A 16,879-nucleotide genomic window follows, 5' to 3' on the forward strand; every position below is an offset into this window, starting at 1 on the left:
TGAAATGACACTTTCCATTGACTCCACAGAGGGGAGGGGAAAAGGGCTGGCTGGCTGATTTATTAGCATTTTGTTCCCTTCTCTATTCTGCTCCCCCAGCAGCCCCCCTCCCCTTGCTCCCCTCCTCCCTGAGCCCTCTAAAGAGGTTTGGATTGGAAAAGGGAGCGGGGGGCTGCCTGTTTGTGTGTCATCTGGGCGAAGGTGACCACCTGGGAAGCTGAATGTAAATATTTCTCCTCTGAGGAATGCGCCTTCATTAAACCGAAATGAATACATGGAAGCATCCAATCCTGCCGCACAATGGCAGCAGGGCCTTTGCCACTAAGGGCTCCTTGCACCGGGGCGGGGGGACCCCTCCGGGCCCGACCCGCTGCTGAGGTCAGCACATTTTGCAGCTGCGGTGTCGCCATTTTCTCCCAGAGAAAGAAGCGTGTGGTGGTGGGGCTCACGCTTGTAATGTTCCCCGCATGTCACTGTGCCCAGCGGGCACATCCTGGGCTCTGCCACGGCCTTCATGGGACAACTGCATGGGGCAATAATGTCAGCAGGGAGGGACGGGGTAGCACAGCCTGCCATGCACTGAGGAAGGGGAGGAAATGGGGAAACAGCTTCCACATCTTCTCCTTTTCTTGCATTTCCAGCTGGCCATGGAATGGTGGGGGGACAGAGGGACAAGGGGGTAGAAGCTGTCCTCTCTGCTTTGCAGTGGTCCTCAAGCCAGCCTGTGCTGGAGCTTTTCCTGCTGGGTGAGAGGCTCTCACCACCTCTTTGCTTTCCTGCCCAAGGATGCATTCCCATCGCAGGAAGATTGAGGAACTGCTGACAGAGGTGCAAGGGAGACCGTGGGCAGGGTCACTGTATTAATAAGAACCTTTGCGCAAACAGCTGGTGGTTTGCGTGTGAAGTGGAAGTATTTCGGATTTCCCTGAGAATAGGTCAAGATTGTTTCTTGCAATTTCTGAAGGGCCAGATTCCTGCTTGACATGAATGCTCTTGCTCTGGTGAGACCCCAGCTTGCCCTAGGTCCACATCTCCACCCCCAACAAAGTAGTCCTAGAGTTGAGGGACTATCTGAAAACTAAAAGACACATACAAGCTGCTGAGTGTCTTTAATGTGTCATCTCTGAAGTGGGCAACTGGGCCCCTGTCTGCCCCTCTGCCACCCCCTTTCTACCTGGCAGCTGCACTGCAGTTGGATGCATTGTTAAGCAAGCCCAAGGAGAGAGCAGGCCCTTTCCCCTCCTGGTAGGGGCCAAGGTTGTGCTGCGTGGAGGGAACTGGTCAGCTCTTCTTATGCTTGACAGATGGGTAAGTAAGTGGCTGGGTTTTAGTCTCCAGAACTGTAACTACATACATCCACACACACAATTGGATGAAAAAAAATACCCAACTACTCAGACACAACAGCCTTTTGCAAGCACTTAGCTACTGATTTATTGCATTGGCTATTGGTTTACAAATATTGGCTACAAGACAGGTCTAATGACCAGTAACACAGCTCTACGGGCTTCTCATGTTGCTAAAGGACACTTCAAACAGCAAAGCAGACGATAACCTCACAGCCTGGGGGAGATCACTGTGATGGTGCAGTGAGCTTCCCCAGGTCCTGCAGCTGACAGCTTCTTCCCTCCCTACCCCAACCCTGGCAAGGGAACAGAGATGCATCAACCAAATCTTCCTGCTGCTTGCTTAGCCTATAGAATATATACAATAAGCGGTAGAGGAAAAACTGTTATGTATACATCACAGTAACTGTGCAATAAATTAAACTTCAAAGTGCTTCACTTTCCTATTTACACCACCATTAAATAGTAACTGACTTTATTTTCTCAGACTAGGAGGAAGTAGTTAGTTAGTTAGCTGACAGGGGAAGAGTGCTTGGCAAGTACACCAGGAGGTGGAGAATGGGCTCAGCTGGCAGCTCCTCTCTGGGAGAGATTTGGGAGGAAAGAGGGACTGGAGAAGTGTAAGGGCATCTTTATGGCATCAGTCAAGGGCTTTGGCAGGGAAGCTGAGGTGAAGAGGGAGACCAGACCCAGAGGCTTAGAAGATACGGAGAAAGCATAAAAAAAGCAATTGATGGGACTCCTCTTTTGGACAGCTGTTTAATGGGCAGGCCAAGCAGCAGCTTCAGTGTTCCTGCTGCCATCCCGAATGCAAAGTAAAGCACTGGAGAGTTTAGCAAAGCTGTCAAAGAATGGGAAGTGACACTGTGGGCCTCCTGGAGGTTGGCTTGCTGCGGGAAGGAGTTGCACACCTTTTCTATTCCCTTACAGAGTAGGGCTTAATAAAAAGCAACGAAGTTTATTTTAGTGCCTCTATTTTTTTAGGGTACTAGAAGCGTCTCCTGTTTTAGGGATTACCACTCTGAGTTGCCCAACTCTGGTGGTGGTGCCATCTCCTTGTGCTTTCCTAAGTGCTGATCTCACTTACTAAAAACCCCAGAGCAGGTGCTTGTTCGGGGAATAGACAAACTCAAAAGAGCAGGAGCCACCAAGACCACCTGTGTTTTCAGCAATAAAACCATAGTCACTGGATAGAGTCCGAGTTGAGGGGACCAAATCTCACCTTGTTTTGTCAACACTTGAGGGTCTTCCCAGAGGTCATGACCCACTGCATTAATGGGAAATGCTCTGTATGGCCAAGGTCTAGGGGCTCATGCAAGCTCTTTTGCCTTGCCCCAGCCCCAGTGAGGCAGCATTGGGATCAAGACAAAACTAAGCCAAAGGGAAATGTTGCCACGGGCTGATGGGGAGGGCAGGAGAGCAGAGGAGCAGAAAGGGCCATGGAGGAGCAGAAGCAAGTTAGAGCTTTCTCTTGAGCTTACGGCTGGCCCCACCACGCCCGCTCCGCTCCCGCTTCTCCTTGCGGATGCAGAAGTACTTGGTGACCCTTTTGCGGCACTGCTCGCACCGCACGGCACAGCACCAGTGGAACTTGCAGTTGCAGCTGGACACCATCTCGGCTCGCCTCTCCTCCACTGCCAGCCCACAGTCCCCGCACAGCCGCCGGCAGCTCCGCTTCTCCCATTTGCTGAGCGCCTTGCCCCTCTTCAGGCATTCCCTGCCCTCCGTGCCCAGCAGCCCCAGCGTCTTGTTCTCCAGGCAGTAGTCAGGAGAGTCTTCTAAATGGACTAGCTCCTTCTTGGAGATGGAGCTGAAGGTCTCGGCGATGGCACCCCGGCTGGCAGCGCTGTTCCCTGCCCCCTGCAGCAAGTCCACCTTCAGGGCTTTGTGATACCTCTCCTTGAGGTAAGTGCCCACCTCCCGAAACTCAGGCAGCTGCAGCCAGCAGGTCTGGGTAGTGCAGCTCCCTGACACGCCATGGCATTTACAAGTCCGCTTCATGGTTCCTTTCACGGCCTAGAGTGTGAGGAGAGAGGGGATTCAGGAAAAAGCCCAGAGGGGTCATTTCTGTGCTGCAGTGCATGGAGAAACATGGCTCCACGCCTGTAGAGGGGTTTGCCATTGACCCTCCCTGTGCAGTAGTCCTGCCCAGGGGTTGTTGGCTTAAAGCTCACAGATTTGCTTCTCCACAGTACTCCCCTACTTGAACCGGGAGAAAGAGGACAGCAGGAAGCCATTAACAATGTGACCATGGAAGGTTTGCTACCTTAGAACAAACACCACCCATCACGTCAGTACTACTGCCATCCCCTTCTCCTCAGCATGGTAGTTGTTTTTTCTGGACATGTGCTTTTAGCCACAGCAAGTTGTGACTCTCCACAGTGAATGGCCAGAGCCAATCTGGTATGCACTGTCAGGTCTGGAGGGAGAGAAGGGCTTACCTTTCTACCCGCCTCATTGTTATGCAGGTTCATAGCAGCTCTGGCATCTTGTCCAGTCTCCAGGGCATCCACAAACTGCTTGGAAATGGCTTCCCCAAAGCCCACGTTATCACTGCAGCCTCCCCACAGCCAGCCTTGCCCCCCTAGGAAAGGAGATGAGATGTGTGCTGTCAGGGAACCAGCCCCTCACATGCCTGGCTTATGGCTCTGCGGACAAGAAAGGGTCTCAGAAGTGATGGGAGGGAATGGAGGCTGTGGGGCAAGTCCAGCCTTTCACCTCGCAATATTCCCTGATTCCCTCCCCTTGGGCTCATGCCATTTCTACTGAGGCCTAGATAGTGACTCATTCAGGCAGGGAAGGGGTATGTCCTGTGGGACAAACCCAGGGATTTCCAGGCTCTCTGTAGAGCAGGATTCAGAAGCTGTTAATTATCATGCATTAGCAGCCATATAGATAAAGCGTTGGGTCTTTACTCACCTTCCCTCAAACCCTGACTTGAACTGGTTCAGTCTAACTCGCAGGGGCAGCATCTTGCTAACATGGATTAGTGAACTGGTGGAGGTATCCTGGTCAGAGGGAACAGATTCCCCTCCTCTGGGAAACAACCCAAGCCCAGCACACATGTATTGAGGAGGCCCTCTTTTTGGTACACACAGAATCCTGGGATGATGTTGAGCATCTCAGAAGGGTCTGATTTTCCAGTTATCACAAAGAGACAAAGAAGTCAGCACAGAACTGGGAGAATGCACAGAAAGATGTAGAGGGTACTTTTCCTAACTGCATGGGAGCTTGAAAACTTAGCTTGGCTGACTGGAAACATGTCATGCGGTTTGCTTCTTTTCCTCCTAGAGAAAAATGTCAAATTCATTTTGAAGTTTTGAAATCTGGAACATTCTGACCCTAACGTGCCTTGGCGGTACATCTTGGGAGTTGTGGTTTAATGGCCTTGTGCCTCTCTTGAAAGGCCCAGCTCCTGCCTGGACTTCCCCAGAGGATCACGGTCCCCTCTTCCAGGGAAAGGCTGGGGTGTCTCATGGGAGGTGGGTAACTGCAGAGGATGATGAAGTCCATATCAAGAGCTGGGACTGAAGGCAGAATGGCAACCTTTCACCAACTTGGATTCAGCGCAATGTAATTTAGAATTGAACCACACTGTTCTAGACAAGCTCAAAATTTTCCTTTGCCTTCCAAGATTTTAAGTTCACAGTGGAAAATTTTCATGAAAAACAGATATGTTTGGGGGAAAAGAAGTGTAGCATGAGTAACTCAGTTTTCCAGAGAAGATAATATTGGGTGTGTCATTGCCCAAAAGTCTAGCTCTGCTAGAGATGGGCTATCCCATGCCTCCGACACCTAAGAAGCAGTGGCTGTTTTAAAAACTATTAGCCAATAAAGCAGATTACTAAATATTGGACACTCCAGAGGAGTTTGTCATAAACTAACATGTACCGACTGCCCAGTGCAGCTGGGCGGCGAACGGCTTTTAAAAGATTTTGATAATTTGAAATTTGGCCTCTTTCCATTCAAAACAAAAGACCAAAATGTCAATGTCTTCTGTAAAAGCCGAGCAGAGAACTGGAGTGGTGCAGCCTTGGGTTCCACACCCAGGGATGCTTAGTGGCTGTGGGCCTGGGTACTGCTGCGTCAGGAACGGGGTGAAGGCTGTGTGCTGCCACAGCAGTTCTCCTGGTTGAGCTCTCATGCACCTGCCATGCTGACAAATGCTGGAGGGGTTTATGAATGCCACCCTACTTTCCCTCCTGGTAATTCTGCTCTGGGTCCACCCTGGTCCTGGAGACCCTGAAAGCCCTGAGGTGCTTGATCAGTACTGCTCTAACCAGACCTGCCATTTAGATATTCAGCATCAGATTCTCTCCTCTGCCAGTATGATACAGTCATTCCCTCCAGCAGCTTAAACAGAGTGGTTCTTGATTTGAAACAGGGAAACTGCAACCCCCTTCTACTTTCCTACTCATTGAGAAAGTAATGGAAAACACCAAGGGCTCAGCCTCAGCTGGTGTAAATTGGAGGTGGCCCCATTAGCTTCCATAGAGCTACTTTGGTTTGAGCTAGGCAAAGCTCTGCTCTGGGCATTATTTTCAGGTGCAGGGACCAGGAGGAGGAGTTGTTTCTGGAGGGGAGAGGGAGGGGGACAGGGAGAGGAGGAGCTGTCTCCTGCCACCTGGGACGTGAGAGAGGGATGGCAGCTCGTCTCTCCTTACCCAGCTGTCCGTTGCGGGAGTCGTCACAGCCACAGTTGTCAAAATCTCCCAGGCTGCAGTTCCGGGTCAGCGTGTACATGACACCCGCAGAGCTGATGGCATGGACAAAAGCGGTTTCTCGGTTTGCTGTCAAGTGGGAATACAAGGAGAGCAGATGTGCTAAAGATTTCATGGCGAGACCAGTGTTAGAAACAACTCCTGCCATGCAGGAGACTGCATAAGAAGAGATTTGCAATGGGCAGGGCTTTGTGGGGTGGAGAGGAGGCCCAACATGTCAGATTAGGTTAGTTTTGGCTTGCATGAAGGCAGAAGCTCCCCGATCCAGACTGAGTCATGCCATTTCCAAGGGTGTAGATGAGTTTAGCACTTGGCTGTCCTTGTGGGAGCTCAGCAGTGGGGATACAGCACAGACAGCCAAATATCCCCCATGTCGTGCTAATAGACCCCAGAGGGGAAGGGGCTCTCTCCAAGTATTAAAGAGCTCCCTCCTCATAGCCACCTCGAGCCTTACCTTCTGCTGGACACTGTCCAGGGCTCAGAGCAGGGACCATACCTACCCACCAGGACCAGTGTGGTGATCATCAGTGGACTTCACTGAGCCTTTGGCTTTCATTTAATACCAGCAAGGTATCTGAGCAGATAACCTTGATGGGAATGCTTCAGGGACTCGCTCCCAGTCCCAGAGTGTTACTTCGTCCTGCAATTGCCTCCTCAAGGCCCCACTTTGAAACCTCTGTCCACCTCTGCCTGGGACCCTGGTCCCTCATCTGCTGCCAGTCCTACTAGAGGCCTGAGGCTCTCCTCCATACCCAGGTCCTGCCTGTACAGGGCAGGTATGAGCTCAGCCCAATGCCGTACATGGGTCTAGAGGACCAGGTATGCACCAAAACGTTTCCTGGCACCTGCAAATGGGCAAGGAATGGGATACAGTGACAATGACCACAGCTCCATGCCCTGCAGTGGCACAGGTCATGGATGCTGGATTTCCGCCCAAGGTGACCCTGACATCTGGAAGCTGTGGGAAGACTTTTCTCCTGCCTCTTGGCCAGAGCACAGCCACTGATAAGCTCTTTCCTGCTTCCTTTGGCCATATCCCTCTGCTTGCCGCCCCACCACCCTGTGCTGGTTCTCAGCCTCCCTGGGACATCCTGGCAAGAGACACCACATAGGCATGGCATGTCCAGCAGCCCATGCCACAGGTTGTGGTGGTGCATCCTTGCAGGGAGCCAGTTGTGTGAGGGTTGGTGGGACACTCCCGTCCTGCGCAAGCTGGGGCTCGGCAGGTCTGGAGGCGATCCTGGCATTGTGAGGCTGCCTTGTCTTGAAGCTGGATCCCAGCGTGTGTCTGGGAGATGATGGGTGAAGGGGCCTCCTGGAACGATCCCTCTGGGGCATTCCTCAAAGAGGCACATCCCAGATGGGGATGGGGAAGAAAAGGAGGCACCTGGGAAGAGAAGAGGGGCCCATGGGCTCTAACATGTAGTGAGGGGGTCCCAGTAGTGGTATCCAATGCTTTCCTTACCGCTGCGCAGCCCGCCGTGGCTGGAGAGCTGCAGTGCCCTCTCTGGGCAGTTCCAGCGGTCCCAGGCGAACTGGAACTTGCACTCCTCGATGCCGCTCTGTGCCCCAGCCGCCACGCTGCTGGAGTAGATGAGATAGGCCTAGGAGCAGAGGAGCAGGTCAGGAAGGGGAGACGGTGTGTGCCCCACTTCAGCCCCCTCAGCATTAACTTGCAAAACAGAGGCAGGACTCATTGGCCGGCATACAGGGACAACCCCACGGGTGACAGACTTGGAATGTCCCCAGGCTACTCCTAGGGTCCAGGGGAGTCACTCAGCAGCTCTAGTTTCTATCTCAGGCAGTGCAAAGCTGGTGTAGCCCCAGCGGCTTCCCACACAGCAGAGGGGCTGATGCAGGTGTAGCTTTCCTGCCCTGCATTGCATATTGTGGGTCCTGCTGCTTTGGGGTCTAGATGGATGGAGATGCACAGTGCAAAACACCAGGAAGAACATGGCCCCAGGCTCCCCAGGAGGCTGGCGTTCAACTGAAAATAACTTGCATGCCATCTTACAGAGACGAGATGTACAGAACTGAGGTCTCTCAGGCCTGGCTCCCCTGGGGAGTGGAGCTCACCACCAGCAGCAGCAGCAAATGCATTTTCTGCTGTGCTGGGTCAGAGCCTGGGCCTCCTGGGGGAGAAGGCTGAGCTGTTGGCTGTTAGCCACATTAAGAGATGTGCCAGCCAGCCCCTGCAATGGGGAACCCCTTATCTCGCCAGTGCGAGAGGAGGCAGAGCCTTCTCCTCAGAGACTGGGGAGCTCCAGGCCAGCAGGTGCCTCAGCCTGCCTCCTCCTTCACCGCAGCTCCAGGGGGACAGCCACTGCTTTGGGGCAAGGTCACTCCACCTTAGCATTAAGAGCTGTAGAAAGAGCTAGATGGGCTTGGAGATGTTCCTGGGAAATAGCCAGAACAAAAATCAGGTGAATTTTACAACTGGTCCTGGCTAGGAAAAAAAGCCTCTGAAAGAGGGGTGCAAAAAGGGGGGGGGTCAAAAATACTGAAGAAGGTCCTGGCAATTCCATTTGTGTTCCTTGGGGGAAGTATGATTTGCAGGACCTACAGAAAGTACCTTTTCAGCTCAGTGAATGTGGATCCTGATGCTAACCTGATCATCAGGAAGCAATAGATGACAGGTGAGAGCCTCAACTGGTGCCAATAGACAAATCTCCAAAATCTGGCCCCAGCCAGCTTAAAAGAACCTCAGGCCAACTTTGCTCAGAGCTGACATAGATCAAGGAGCTGTGGCTCACAGCAGGTATTTCTGGCTCTCCTCTGCCTTGTTGCTGGAAACCTGGGGGTGAGGGGAGCTCTGGCTGAGGCTGGATGGAGAGGAGTGGGAAGGAGGAGCCTCTCCCTCCCTGGGTTTAGTGGAATCAGGGATAGAGATTAAAGGGATTTCTCTTACCTTAGGGCCTGTCATCAGGAAATTATTCACTGACCTGGAAGACAGAGACAGTGTCAGCAGGGAGGGGGTGATGGCAGAGGGGCCTGGGGAATGCCTGGCATCCCAGGACTCTTCTCTCAGCACTTGCAGCCTGCCTGTCTCCTGGCTGCAGGCACCTTTGGTCTGTCCCCTGTCTCCCTTCACTGCTCCCTGTGAGCTGGCATAGTGCCTTCTCCTTCCCCATTCCCCCCAGCAAAGCTGTACTGGGCTGCAACCTTGCTGCTGCCTCCTTTTGCTTTCCTCTGCACAGCTGCCCTTCATACCAATCCCCCCCCCCCTTTTTTTTTTTTTTTTTTAGTGCTTTCCTCTTTCCCCAGCCTTGCTTTTTACCCTACTAGACTGCTCTTTGGCTTAACTCAGGGTAGTGCTGCCCCCAGCCCCAGGAGCTGGACCATGTGCCAGCACTGTTCTCCCTGTGGGACCATGCTGAAGGAAAGAGGAGGTCACACCACTGCTCCTTCATGGTGTGTGTCCCAGCAGCATCCCCCCCAGATCATGGTTGCTTGTTTTGCTGTGGTGCCAGCTCTGGCTATCCATGCTCTACTCTTGGCCATATTATGGTGATGGCTGAGTACAAACATGCTTGTCCTCCCCATCCTGCCGGGCACTACACAGTGGTGGAGTGGGGGTATGCGTAGGGGTGGTCCTGGCCAAAATTAAACTTTCTGGTGTTCCCACTGAAGGGATCATCTCTAAGGGCCACAAGGTAGCGTGGCTGGTCTCCATCATTCTCTCCAGGGGCTTGCAAAGCAGAGCTGATGCTGGCCAGTCTGAGTCTCCTTCTCCAGCATGAAAGACTGTTTCAGTGCAAATGGTCCATCAGCATTAGGACTCCATGCAGTGCGGTGACCACCATTAAGAATCTGGAGGATGGCTGGGTGAATCCAGCTTAGCTGTGTCATAGCAGAAGGAACTGAGGCTTTAAAAAGGCCTAAGAGCCAACCCCAAATATCCCTAGCCAGAAATGAAGCAAGAAAAGGAAAGTTTCTCCTACAAACGCCTCATTCCATTCTTTCCAGGTTTGCAAAATAACCTTCATCACTACTTCTCGTGAGTCTCTGGAGTGTCCGCATTCTGTCCCTTCAATGGGCCGGCATGCTCTGCTCTGCAGTTGGGCTACCTGGCGTGCAGTGATGCTTGCTGGTTTTCTAGCACCTATTCCCTGAAAATCCCAGTAGCTGGGTGGACCATGGCTGGATGCAGGGGAGAAAGGTGCAGGTTAGGTTATGGGTTTTTTTCCCCTGTGTGTTTTCAAGTGATGCTGTCTGGGGCCAGAGGTATCCTTGGTTAAGGGAGAGAAAGGCACTGTCCTGTTGTGCTACAAATCCAGCACAGAGAGTGCAGGGCCATCCCAGAGTGGGCTTGGGTGCAGGCAGAAGCAGGCACTGCTGTCCCAAGCTGGGGGACAAAGTGTAGCCATGCTGCAGCCCTGCCATGGACATGAGGGCGCCCACGGTGGTGGGACTGGTGCCCAGACATCAGACACGTGAGAGATTTAGAGTGGATGTTTCCCTGCCCTGGAAAACTGCTCCTGTGGTCAACAAGCCTGTTTCACTGCCACTAGAACTGCCCTCATGGAGATCCTCTCCAAGGTACACCACAAAAAGGAGGTCTTGTTATTTTAGCTTGGTCAAAATCGCAAGAAACCTGATCTTTGCTGTTACTCACAGTTTAGAAAGAGTTGAGAGAACTAGTTTGCAAAGTTTCACTCTGGCAAGTCTAACTTTTTTTTCTTTTTTTTTTGTGGAAATGTGTCTATATTGACAAAACTTGCTTTGGGAAAGATTCCCCTGGGTCAGAACGGGAGGGAGAGGGCTATGCCAGGGCACTGTGAGAGCAGGAGATCCTTTCCCTTTGTTCCAGGCCTGGGATTCAGACCCGGCTATGCTCCAGCCCCCGTGGGTACTTTAGCACGAAGTTGATGGCTGTTTTGCAGAGGAATTTTCCTTTGGGAGCTGCTTCTGCATTGTACAGCTAATTAAATATTTCCTGGGACTTGGAGAGACGGCATCTGTAGCCGGGTGATTAGAGCATCGGGTGACCTGAATCACACAGGGCCATGAACCTAGGGCTATTCAGACTGTGTAAGCTCCATGGGTCCCCATCCTAACGCAACTGGGTAGCAGCATGAACAAGTCATTTTTCCATCTGGTTTCCCTCCTGTCCTTTGCCTTGACCTTAGGTGCTCTGCTATGGGGACCACACTCAGGATGGTGTCAGTGTGAATCTGAGCCCCTGGCAGCAGCTGTGAGAAAACTCTGGTAAAATGCCCCTGTGTAGGCAAGATCTAGACAATTTCAAGTCCTCTCTTCTCTTGCTTTTGTGGCCAAAACAAGAGATACATTGCTTCCCACCTGGGTAGGAAAAGCCAAATTCACAGTGTGCAAGAAGGATTTGCTTCAAACCCTTGCTGGCCTCATCCTGGATTAGGAACACCCGAGCAGTTGCACGGGTGGCTTTAGGAGGAGGACAGTAATCCACAAGTTCAGGGTTTACAGCAAACCAGCCTGTTAGCAGGTGTCAATTGACATAACTGCATTGAAGCAGAGGATCTGTTCCTCCCAGGATAAACCTCAAGGTTCACAAAAAGGCCAAGTTCAGAATGTGCCAATTCACCATCTGCAGCTGAGCAAATGGTACAGTAGCAATTTCCCAGCAGGATATTCTAAACATTTTTATTAAGTCGGAGACACAGAAGGCATTTTCCCTGAGCTCTCTGATCAACAGGCAGGCACGCTGCTGGGTGAGTTTGTAGGACTTAGACAAGTAAAGGATTCACTTAGACTGGTACACTTGACCCCCCACATTTAACTCTTGCAGCTGCAAGTGGATTCAGGAGAGGGGAGATGGGACTGTCATATGGCTGGACGCTAGCTGAAATTTTTCTTATTTATGCTGAGAGGGAAGGAAAGATAATAATGGAGACAAAATCTGTGCACTTTGTCTTTGCTCATATGATCTAGCTAAGAAAAATGCATCTCTATTCTGGATATAGTCTCCAGCAAGGGCAGAGAGTAATTAAGCCACTTGTTCCACGGATGTAGTGCAATATTGACAATGCCACTAGAGTAATCTCTGTGCTGCAAATAGGAATCACTGCGAAAATGAATCTCCATTTTTGTCTCTGTAGTGTGATTTTTTTTTTTAATTTATTTATTTCTACTAATTTTCCATACCACTTTAAAAGAAAGCAGAATATAATCCTAAGCTAACTAGCTAGCTGCATCCACAATGGGTGTAAACCAGCCCAATTCCCATGACTTCGGTGTCACCACACTGATTTAAAACTTTGTGAAATCACACACATGAAAGGAAACACTTGAAATTATTTCTTTTCTGCAAGAAAGGATCCAGGGTTTCTAGCTAACTAAACCTCTTTCCCTCCACCTTCAAACTCCAGGACAGCATTACACGGACTGAAGCAGAGCAGAGACAGACCTCAGCAGGTAGAGAGGAGTCCCACTGACTTCTTCAGCCTCCTCCCCAGCCCATGCAGGGCCCTGGGCAGGGCACGCTGCTTCCCTCACTGCAACTCTATGCATGCAGGTGAAAAGCAAATCTAGAGCAAGTGATTTTCATTGTGTTTGATATTAGGAAATTATCTCAAAGCTAATGAGTATCTATAGCAGGAATTGTCTATCATAGTTTTATTGAACCAGAAAGCAAATAACCCTGCCAAGCAGCTGTCCCATTATATTTTACATATATCAAATACTAATAAGCCTCTGATAACTTCTGTTCAGTTATAAATTTAACCAATAACAGCACCCCACTCCTCAGTTTAATATGCCCCAAGAGCCTTATCAAATCTCCCATTAAAGTATTTGTTTAATACCTTATCACCTACTCATGCTACTGTGCTGCTGGTTCAGCTCTTTAGAAAATTATAAAGCTGTATTTAGATCTTTACCATCATTACTGTAAATACTGAAAATAGATACAATTTCATTTTGGATCTGAATTTCATTCTCAAGTACAAACTCCCCCAAGTTATTAGAAAACCAGTGACACTGGAAACTAAAGGTGATCCCAAAGCTGAAGTGTAAAAAACACATTTAGAAACAAGCTGCTGCATTAGAGATTGTCACATTTTTCCCACAGGATAGGAGACCAGGAGGCAACTCATTATCATTTGGAGCTTTACTCCCCCCCCCCCCCCCCCCCTTCATTTCTCTCTCTTTTGTTATATTTATTTGTTTTCTAGTTCCTAAATGCAACCCTGATATTTTGCTCATCTAGAAACATGCTGACCATTCAACCTAGCTGACATGGCAGAATCTAATCCACACTCAGAGAAGAGAAGTGGCCACATATGTGTGTGTGTGTGTATATATATATATATAAAAAAATAATTGTTGATCTATATCCTCCCCCCCCCGCCATTCTCATGATTAAATCACAGGAAAAAAGAATCTTGTTGCATTTTAAGCTGTTGGATCAGATAAAGACGACCAGCAAAAACTGCAAGCAGGGTTATTGTATGATTCCCACAAACCTTGCTTTTTTCTCCTCAAGAGTTAAGGGACAGGTTCTGTAATATGATTGTTTTAAATAAAGATTTTCAGTTTTTCTTTCTCTCAGGAAACCATGACCTATGAACAACAGGCAGAGAGAAGCAGGACTATCTATAAACTTTTCTCTTAGAGAAAAACTTCCAAAAGGCAGACAGGGAATTTAGATACCCAAATTCCATTGAAAATGCCTGGGATTTCTGTATTTAACTCTACTTTGTGGTCTGAAATTTCTCCCCTTTGAACTGTTTCTTTAAAATGTTGGGGGGGGAGTTATCTTTTAATGTATTCTAAATCTATATATATTGAGGAAAGCAAGAAACATATACAGGAAGATCAGAAAAATAAAAAAAAAAAAGCAGCATGAATTCTTGCCTAGCCTCTCTGCATAACAGACATATTCCTCTTGTTCCAGAAGGGAGATTTATCTTGAGTTTGCTACCGTATAATATTTAGACACATACAAATTGTTGCACATTCTTTTAATGAAGGGAGTAGATAAACTGTGAAAGAACATAAATTTCGCTCCCAGCCTAACAGGAATGAGTTCCCATTTATTGAGTTTCTCTTTCTGTAATTTTGGTTTCTCCATCCATAGTAATAACCCTAGAGATCTGCTATGGGGGAGGCAGGGGATTTTAGTAACTGAACGGAAAAAGACTTTCCTTGATGTTAGACATAAATCTGTAACCCACTGAGCAGGTTCCCCAGGGCATCACAGAAATGGAGAATAAAGCTTGGGGTACTTGGTAAAAGTCACATAGGAAAAAATACCTACAAAGCCAGGTCATGTGAGTCCATCTCCATTCGGGCATGGGATAGATATACTCGGCAAGGAATGATATGAGATTTGATGCAAGTGTAATCTCTTTCTGTTCACCCTTACAAAACATTTATTTCTGGAAATAAATGTAAAACCACCCTTAGGACAGAGCAAGAGGCCCACAGGAGACCACAGGTTTGTGCACAGGGGAGTTGGTCTGATGGGACCCAGGTGGTTGGGAACCAAGCTGTAGCAATCTCTGTACCAAAAGCTTCTCCCCAGGAAATCCTAATACACAAATTTCAGATGTGTAATCCTGACCCTGTGCCTGCCAAGGAGCCTGGGTCTCAGGCTGCTCATCCGGAGTGACTCGTGGATCTAAGTCACCCCTGCTGGCTCTGAGCTCTTAATCAGGGACTGTCCTCTTCGGAGAGTATGGGAGAAACCCCACTTGATTTGATTAAGACAAGGGACAAGCTGACTGTGAGACTTTGGAAGAACAGAAATCCCTGGCTCTCCCACTGGGTTATCTTCCCAGTTGGAAGTGAGGGGCTAGATCCTCCGCATCCGCTCTCCTCTACTCTATTTTACCCCACCTCAGGATTTGGCCCATATAGTTATTGTTGGGAGGTGCAGGGGAAAAGGGGGACTTTCTTAGATCTAACCTCTCTGCCAATGAGTGTGTTGGGACTTAGTTAAATATCTGGTCCCATTAAAGACCAGAACTGAGCTAAGTGGGAAAGAGGGGACATTTAGGAAGGTGAAGAGGAATTTCCTTAGGGTGTCCGGGAAGAGCACCTGCCTGTGACACAGACTGAGGTGCTCTTGATACTCACCAGGCACAGCAGGATTGGAAGAAGGGAGTGAGGAAGAAGATGCCCAGATAAGGGTCCATGGGAAATATAAAATCCAAATAAAGAGGGAGAAAGGAGATCCTAAAAAAAATCTTGGGTACCACCACCACCAGAGAAAAGAAAAAAAAAAAAGAAAGAAAAAAAGAAACACAACAAAATTAGGGAAGGGATGGAGTTATTTTCCACCCGGCGGCCCTGGTGTGATGAAGAGGCGTATGCCCCCTGAATCCCAACTTCTGCAAAGGGTAACCAATCCTAAAGTAAGAGCTAAAGGGGGTTGGTGAAATGGAGCCGCAGAACTTCCTAAGAAGAGATTATCTACTTAATTAAAGATTTTTTTTTTCACTAAGTCCTTCAGCCAATCAGAACTCAAGTGCCAGAGAGAGATTGAACTGATGAAAAGAACACCCCAGGTTCCTCGAAGACAAATGCACCACGAAAGGGATAAGAGGGAGGGAAAAGGGGAAAACAAAAAAAAAAAAGAAAGAAAATGAGAGAGAGAGAGGGATAAAGAAAGAGACAGCAAATCCCTTAAAGTAATCACCAGATTCAATCTCCAGCAGCACTGCCCTGCCTCTCCATCCCCCGCAAAGGCAACTGGAAGGGCTGCTTTCGGCATGCCCTTGCCGCCTCCTGCCTTGGAGACATTTCTGGGGCTGGGGTGTGCTGGGTGCTCTGGGATGGGGGGGCTTGGGTTCAGGCCGCCCGTGCCTGCTGCTTGGAGGCCAGGCAGCATGCTTCAAGGGAGAAGGCTGGGAAACAGATATGTGACCATCGTCTCTGCCTCAGTCTCCCCCAGAATTTTAAGGGGAATAGAGGGCAATTCCTACTTCCATCTGCTCCTCCTTCTTCACGGTGACCTGCTCTTTCTGCCCGCCTCCTGTTTGCAACATGCCACTTTCAACCCAGGAGAAAGGCCTCTGACTAAACCTTCCCATTCCCCCTTAATTTTTTGCTTTTGGGCTTTCCTACGAAGTCCATGGAAGGGGGTCTTTGTTTTGGGAGGGTCAGTGGTCTCTCAGTGAGGGCTTATCCCAGGCCAAGAGCTGCTGGAGCTACTTAGAAGTGCATCCAGCCTGTGCTTACTGGCCATGTGGGACATCCCAGTTACTGTTACACTGCCCACCACAGCCACTCTGACCAGTCCTAGGTCAATAGGACCAGCTGCACCACCCTGCCCCAGAGCTGTAGGAGCATCTTCTTCACACTGCACAGCTGATTTTTGTGCTGTGGACATTATTCAGCTAAAACATGGGCTGAGACCAGTCAAACTCATTTCACCCGGGGTGCAGCTGCCAGGCAGAAGGGCTGGACCAGGACAGGATTTGAAGGGGAGTGAGACCCCACGGCTGAGCCATCAGGCAGGGCTGGCTGGAGGCTGAGCTTTGCTCAGGGCCACCTCAGGCGGACGAAAGTGCCTCCCAGGTCATGCAGTCTCAGGGAGGGAAACCTGCCCAGCAAAGATTTGCTCTCAGCCAGACTTTGGCCATCCCATGACAAGACAGGTTCTGCCCAAGCAGGGCACCACTAGCAAAATGCTACCTTTGCCCGGAGTGCTGCTCACGCAGCCAGTGGTACCCCTCACCTGGGGGGTGGCTAGGCAGTTTGCAAGCACCTAGGTGAGGAGAAAATGCAGCCGACAGCAATTGATCTCAGGGCCAGCTGAGCCTCCCAGCTGCATCCTATTACAGCAAGGCTGACAGTATTTGCACTAATTAAAGCCCCAGCTCCTGGAGC

General features: G+C 49.8%; 1 protein-coding gene across 1 annotated transcript; it reads right to left on the reverse strand.

Moving 5' to 3' along the window:
• Positions 1 to 1,729: 1,729 nt before the first annotated feature.
• On the reverse strand, positions 1,730 to 16,007 carry WNT8B (Wnt family member 8B). The gene is made up of 6 exons (XM_069796510.1): positions 15,125 to 16,007; positions 8,976 to 9,009; positions 7,533 to 7,671; positions 6,011 to 6,136; positions 3,788 to 3,930; positions 1,730 to 3,362 (listed from the first exon to the last, which is right to left on the reverse strand). The coding sequence occupies exons 1-6, from the start codon at positions 15,181 to 15,183 to the stop codon at positions 2,805 to 2,807; spliced, it is 1,059 nt and encodes a 352-aa protein (XP_069652611.1). The 5' UTR covers positions 15,184 to 16,007; the 3' UTR covers positions 1,730 to 2,804.
• Positions 16,008 to 16,879: the final 872 nt, after the last annotated feature.

Source organism: Haliaeetus albicilla, chromosome 11 (genome assembly GCF_947461875.1).
Source record: "Haliaeetus albicilla chromosome 11, bHalAlb1.1, whole genome shotgun sequence".
Classification (NCBI taxonomy): domain Eukaryota; kingdom Metazoa; phylum Chordata; class Aves; order Accipitriformes; family Accipitridae; genus Haliaeetus; species Haliaeetus albicilla.

Coding starts and splice junctions, on each gene's coding strand:
- WNT8B (XM_069796510.1), bottom strand. CDS start 15,183: ATGGACCCTTATCTGGGCATCTTCTTCCTCACTCCCTTCTTCCAATCC. Junction 9,010..15,124: donor TTCCAATCCTGCTGTGCCTG/GTGAGTATCAAG, acceptor TCTGTCTTCCAG/GTCAGTGAATAATTTCCTGA. Junction 6,137..7,532: donor CCACGGCGGGCTGCGCAGCG/GTAAGGAAAGCA, acceptor CCCACTTGACAG/CAAACCGAGAAACCGCTTTT.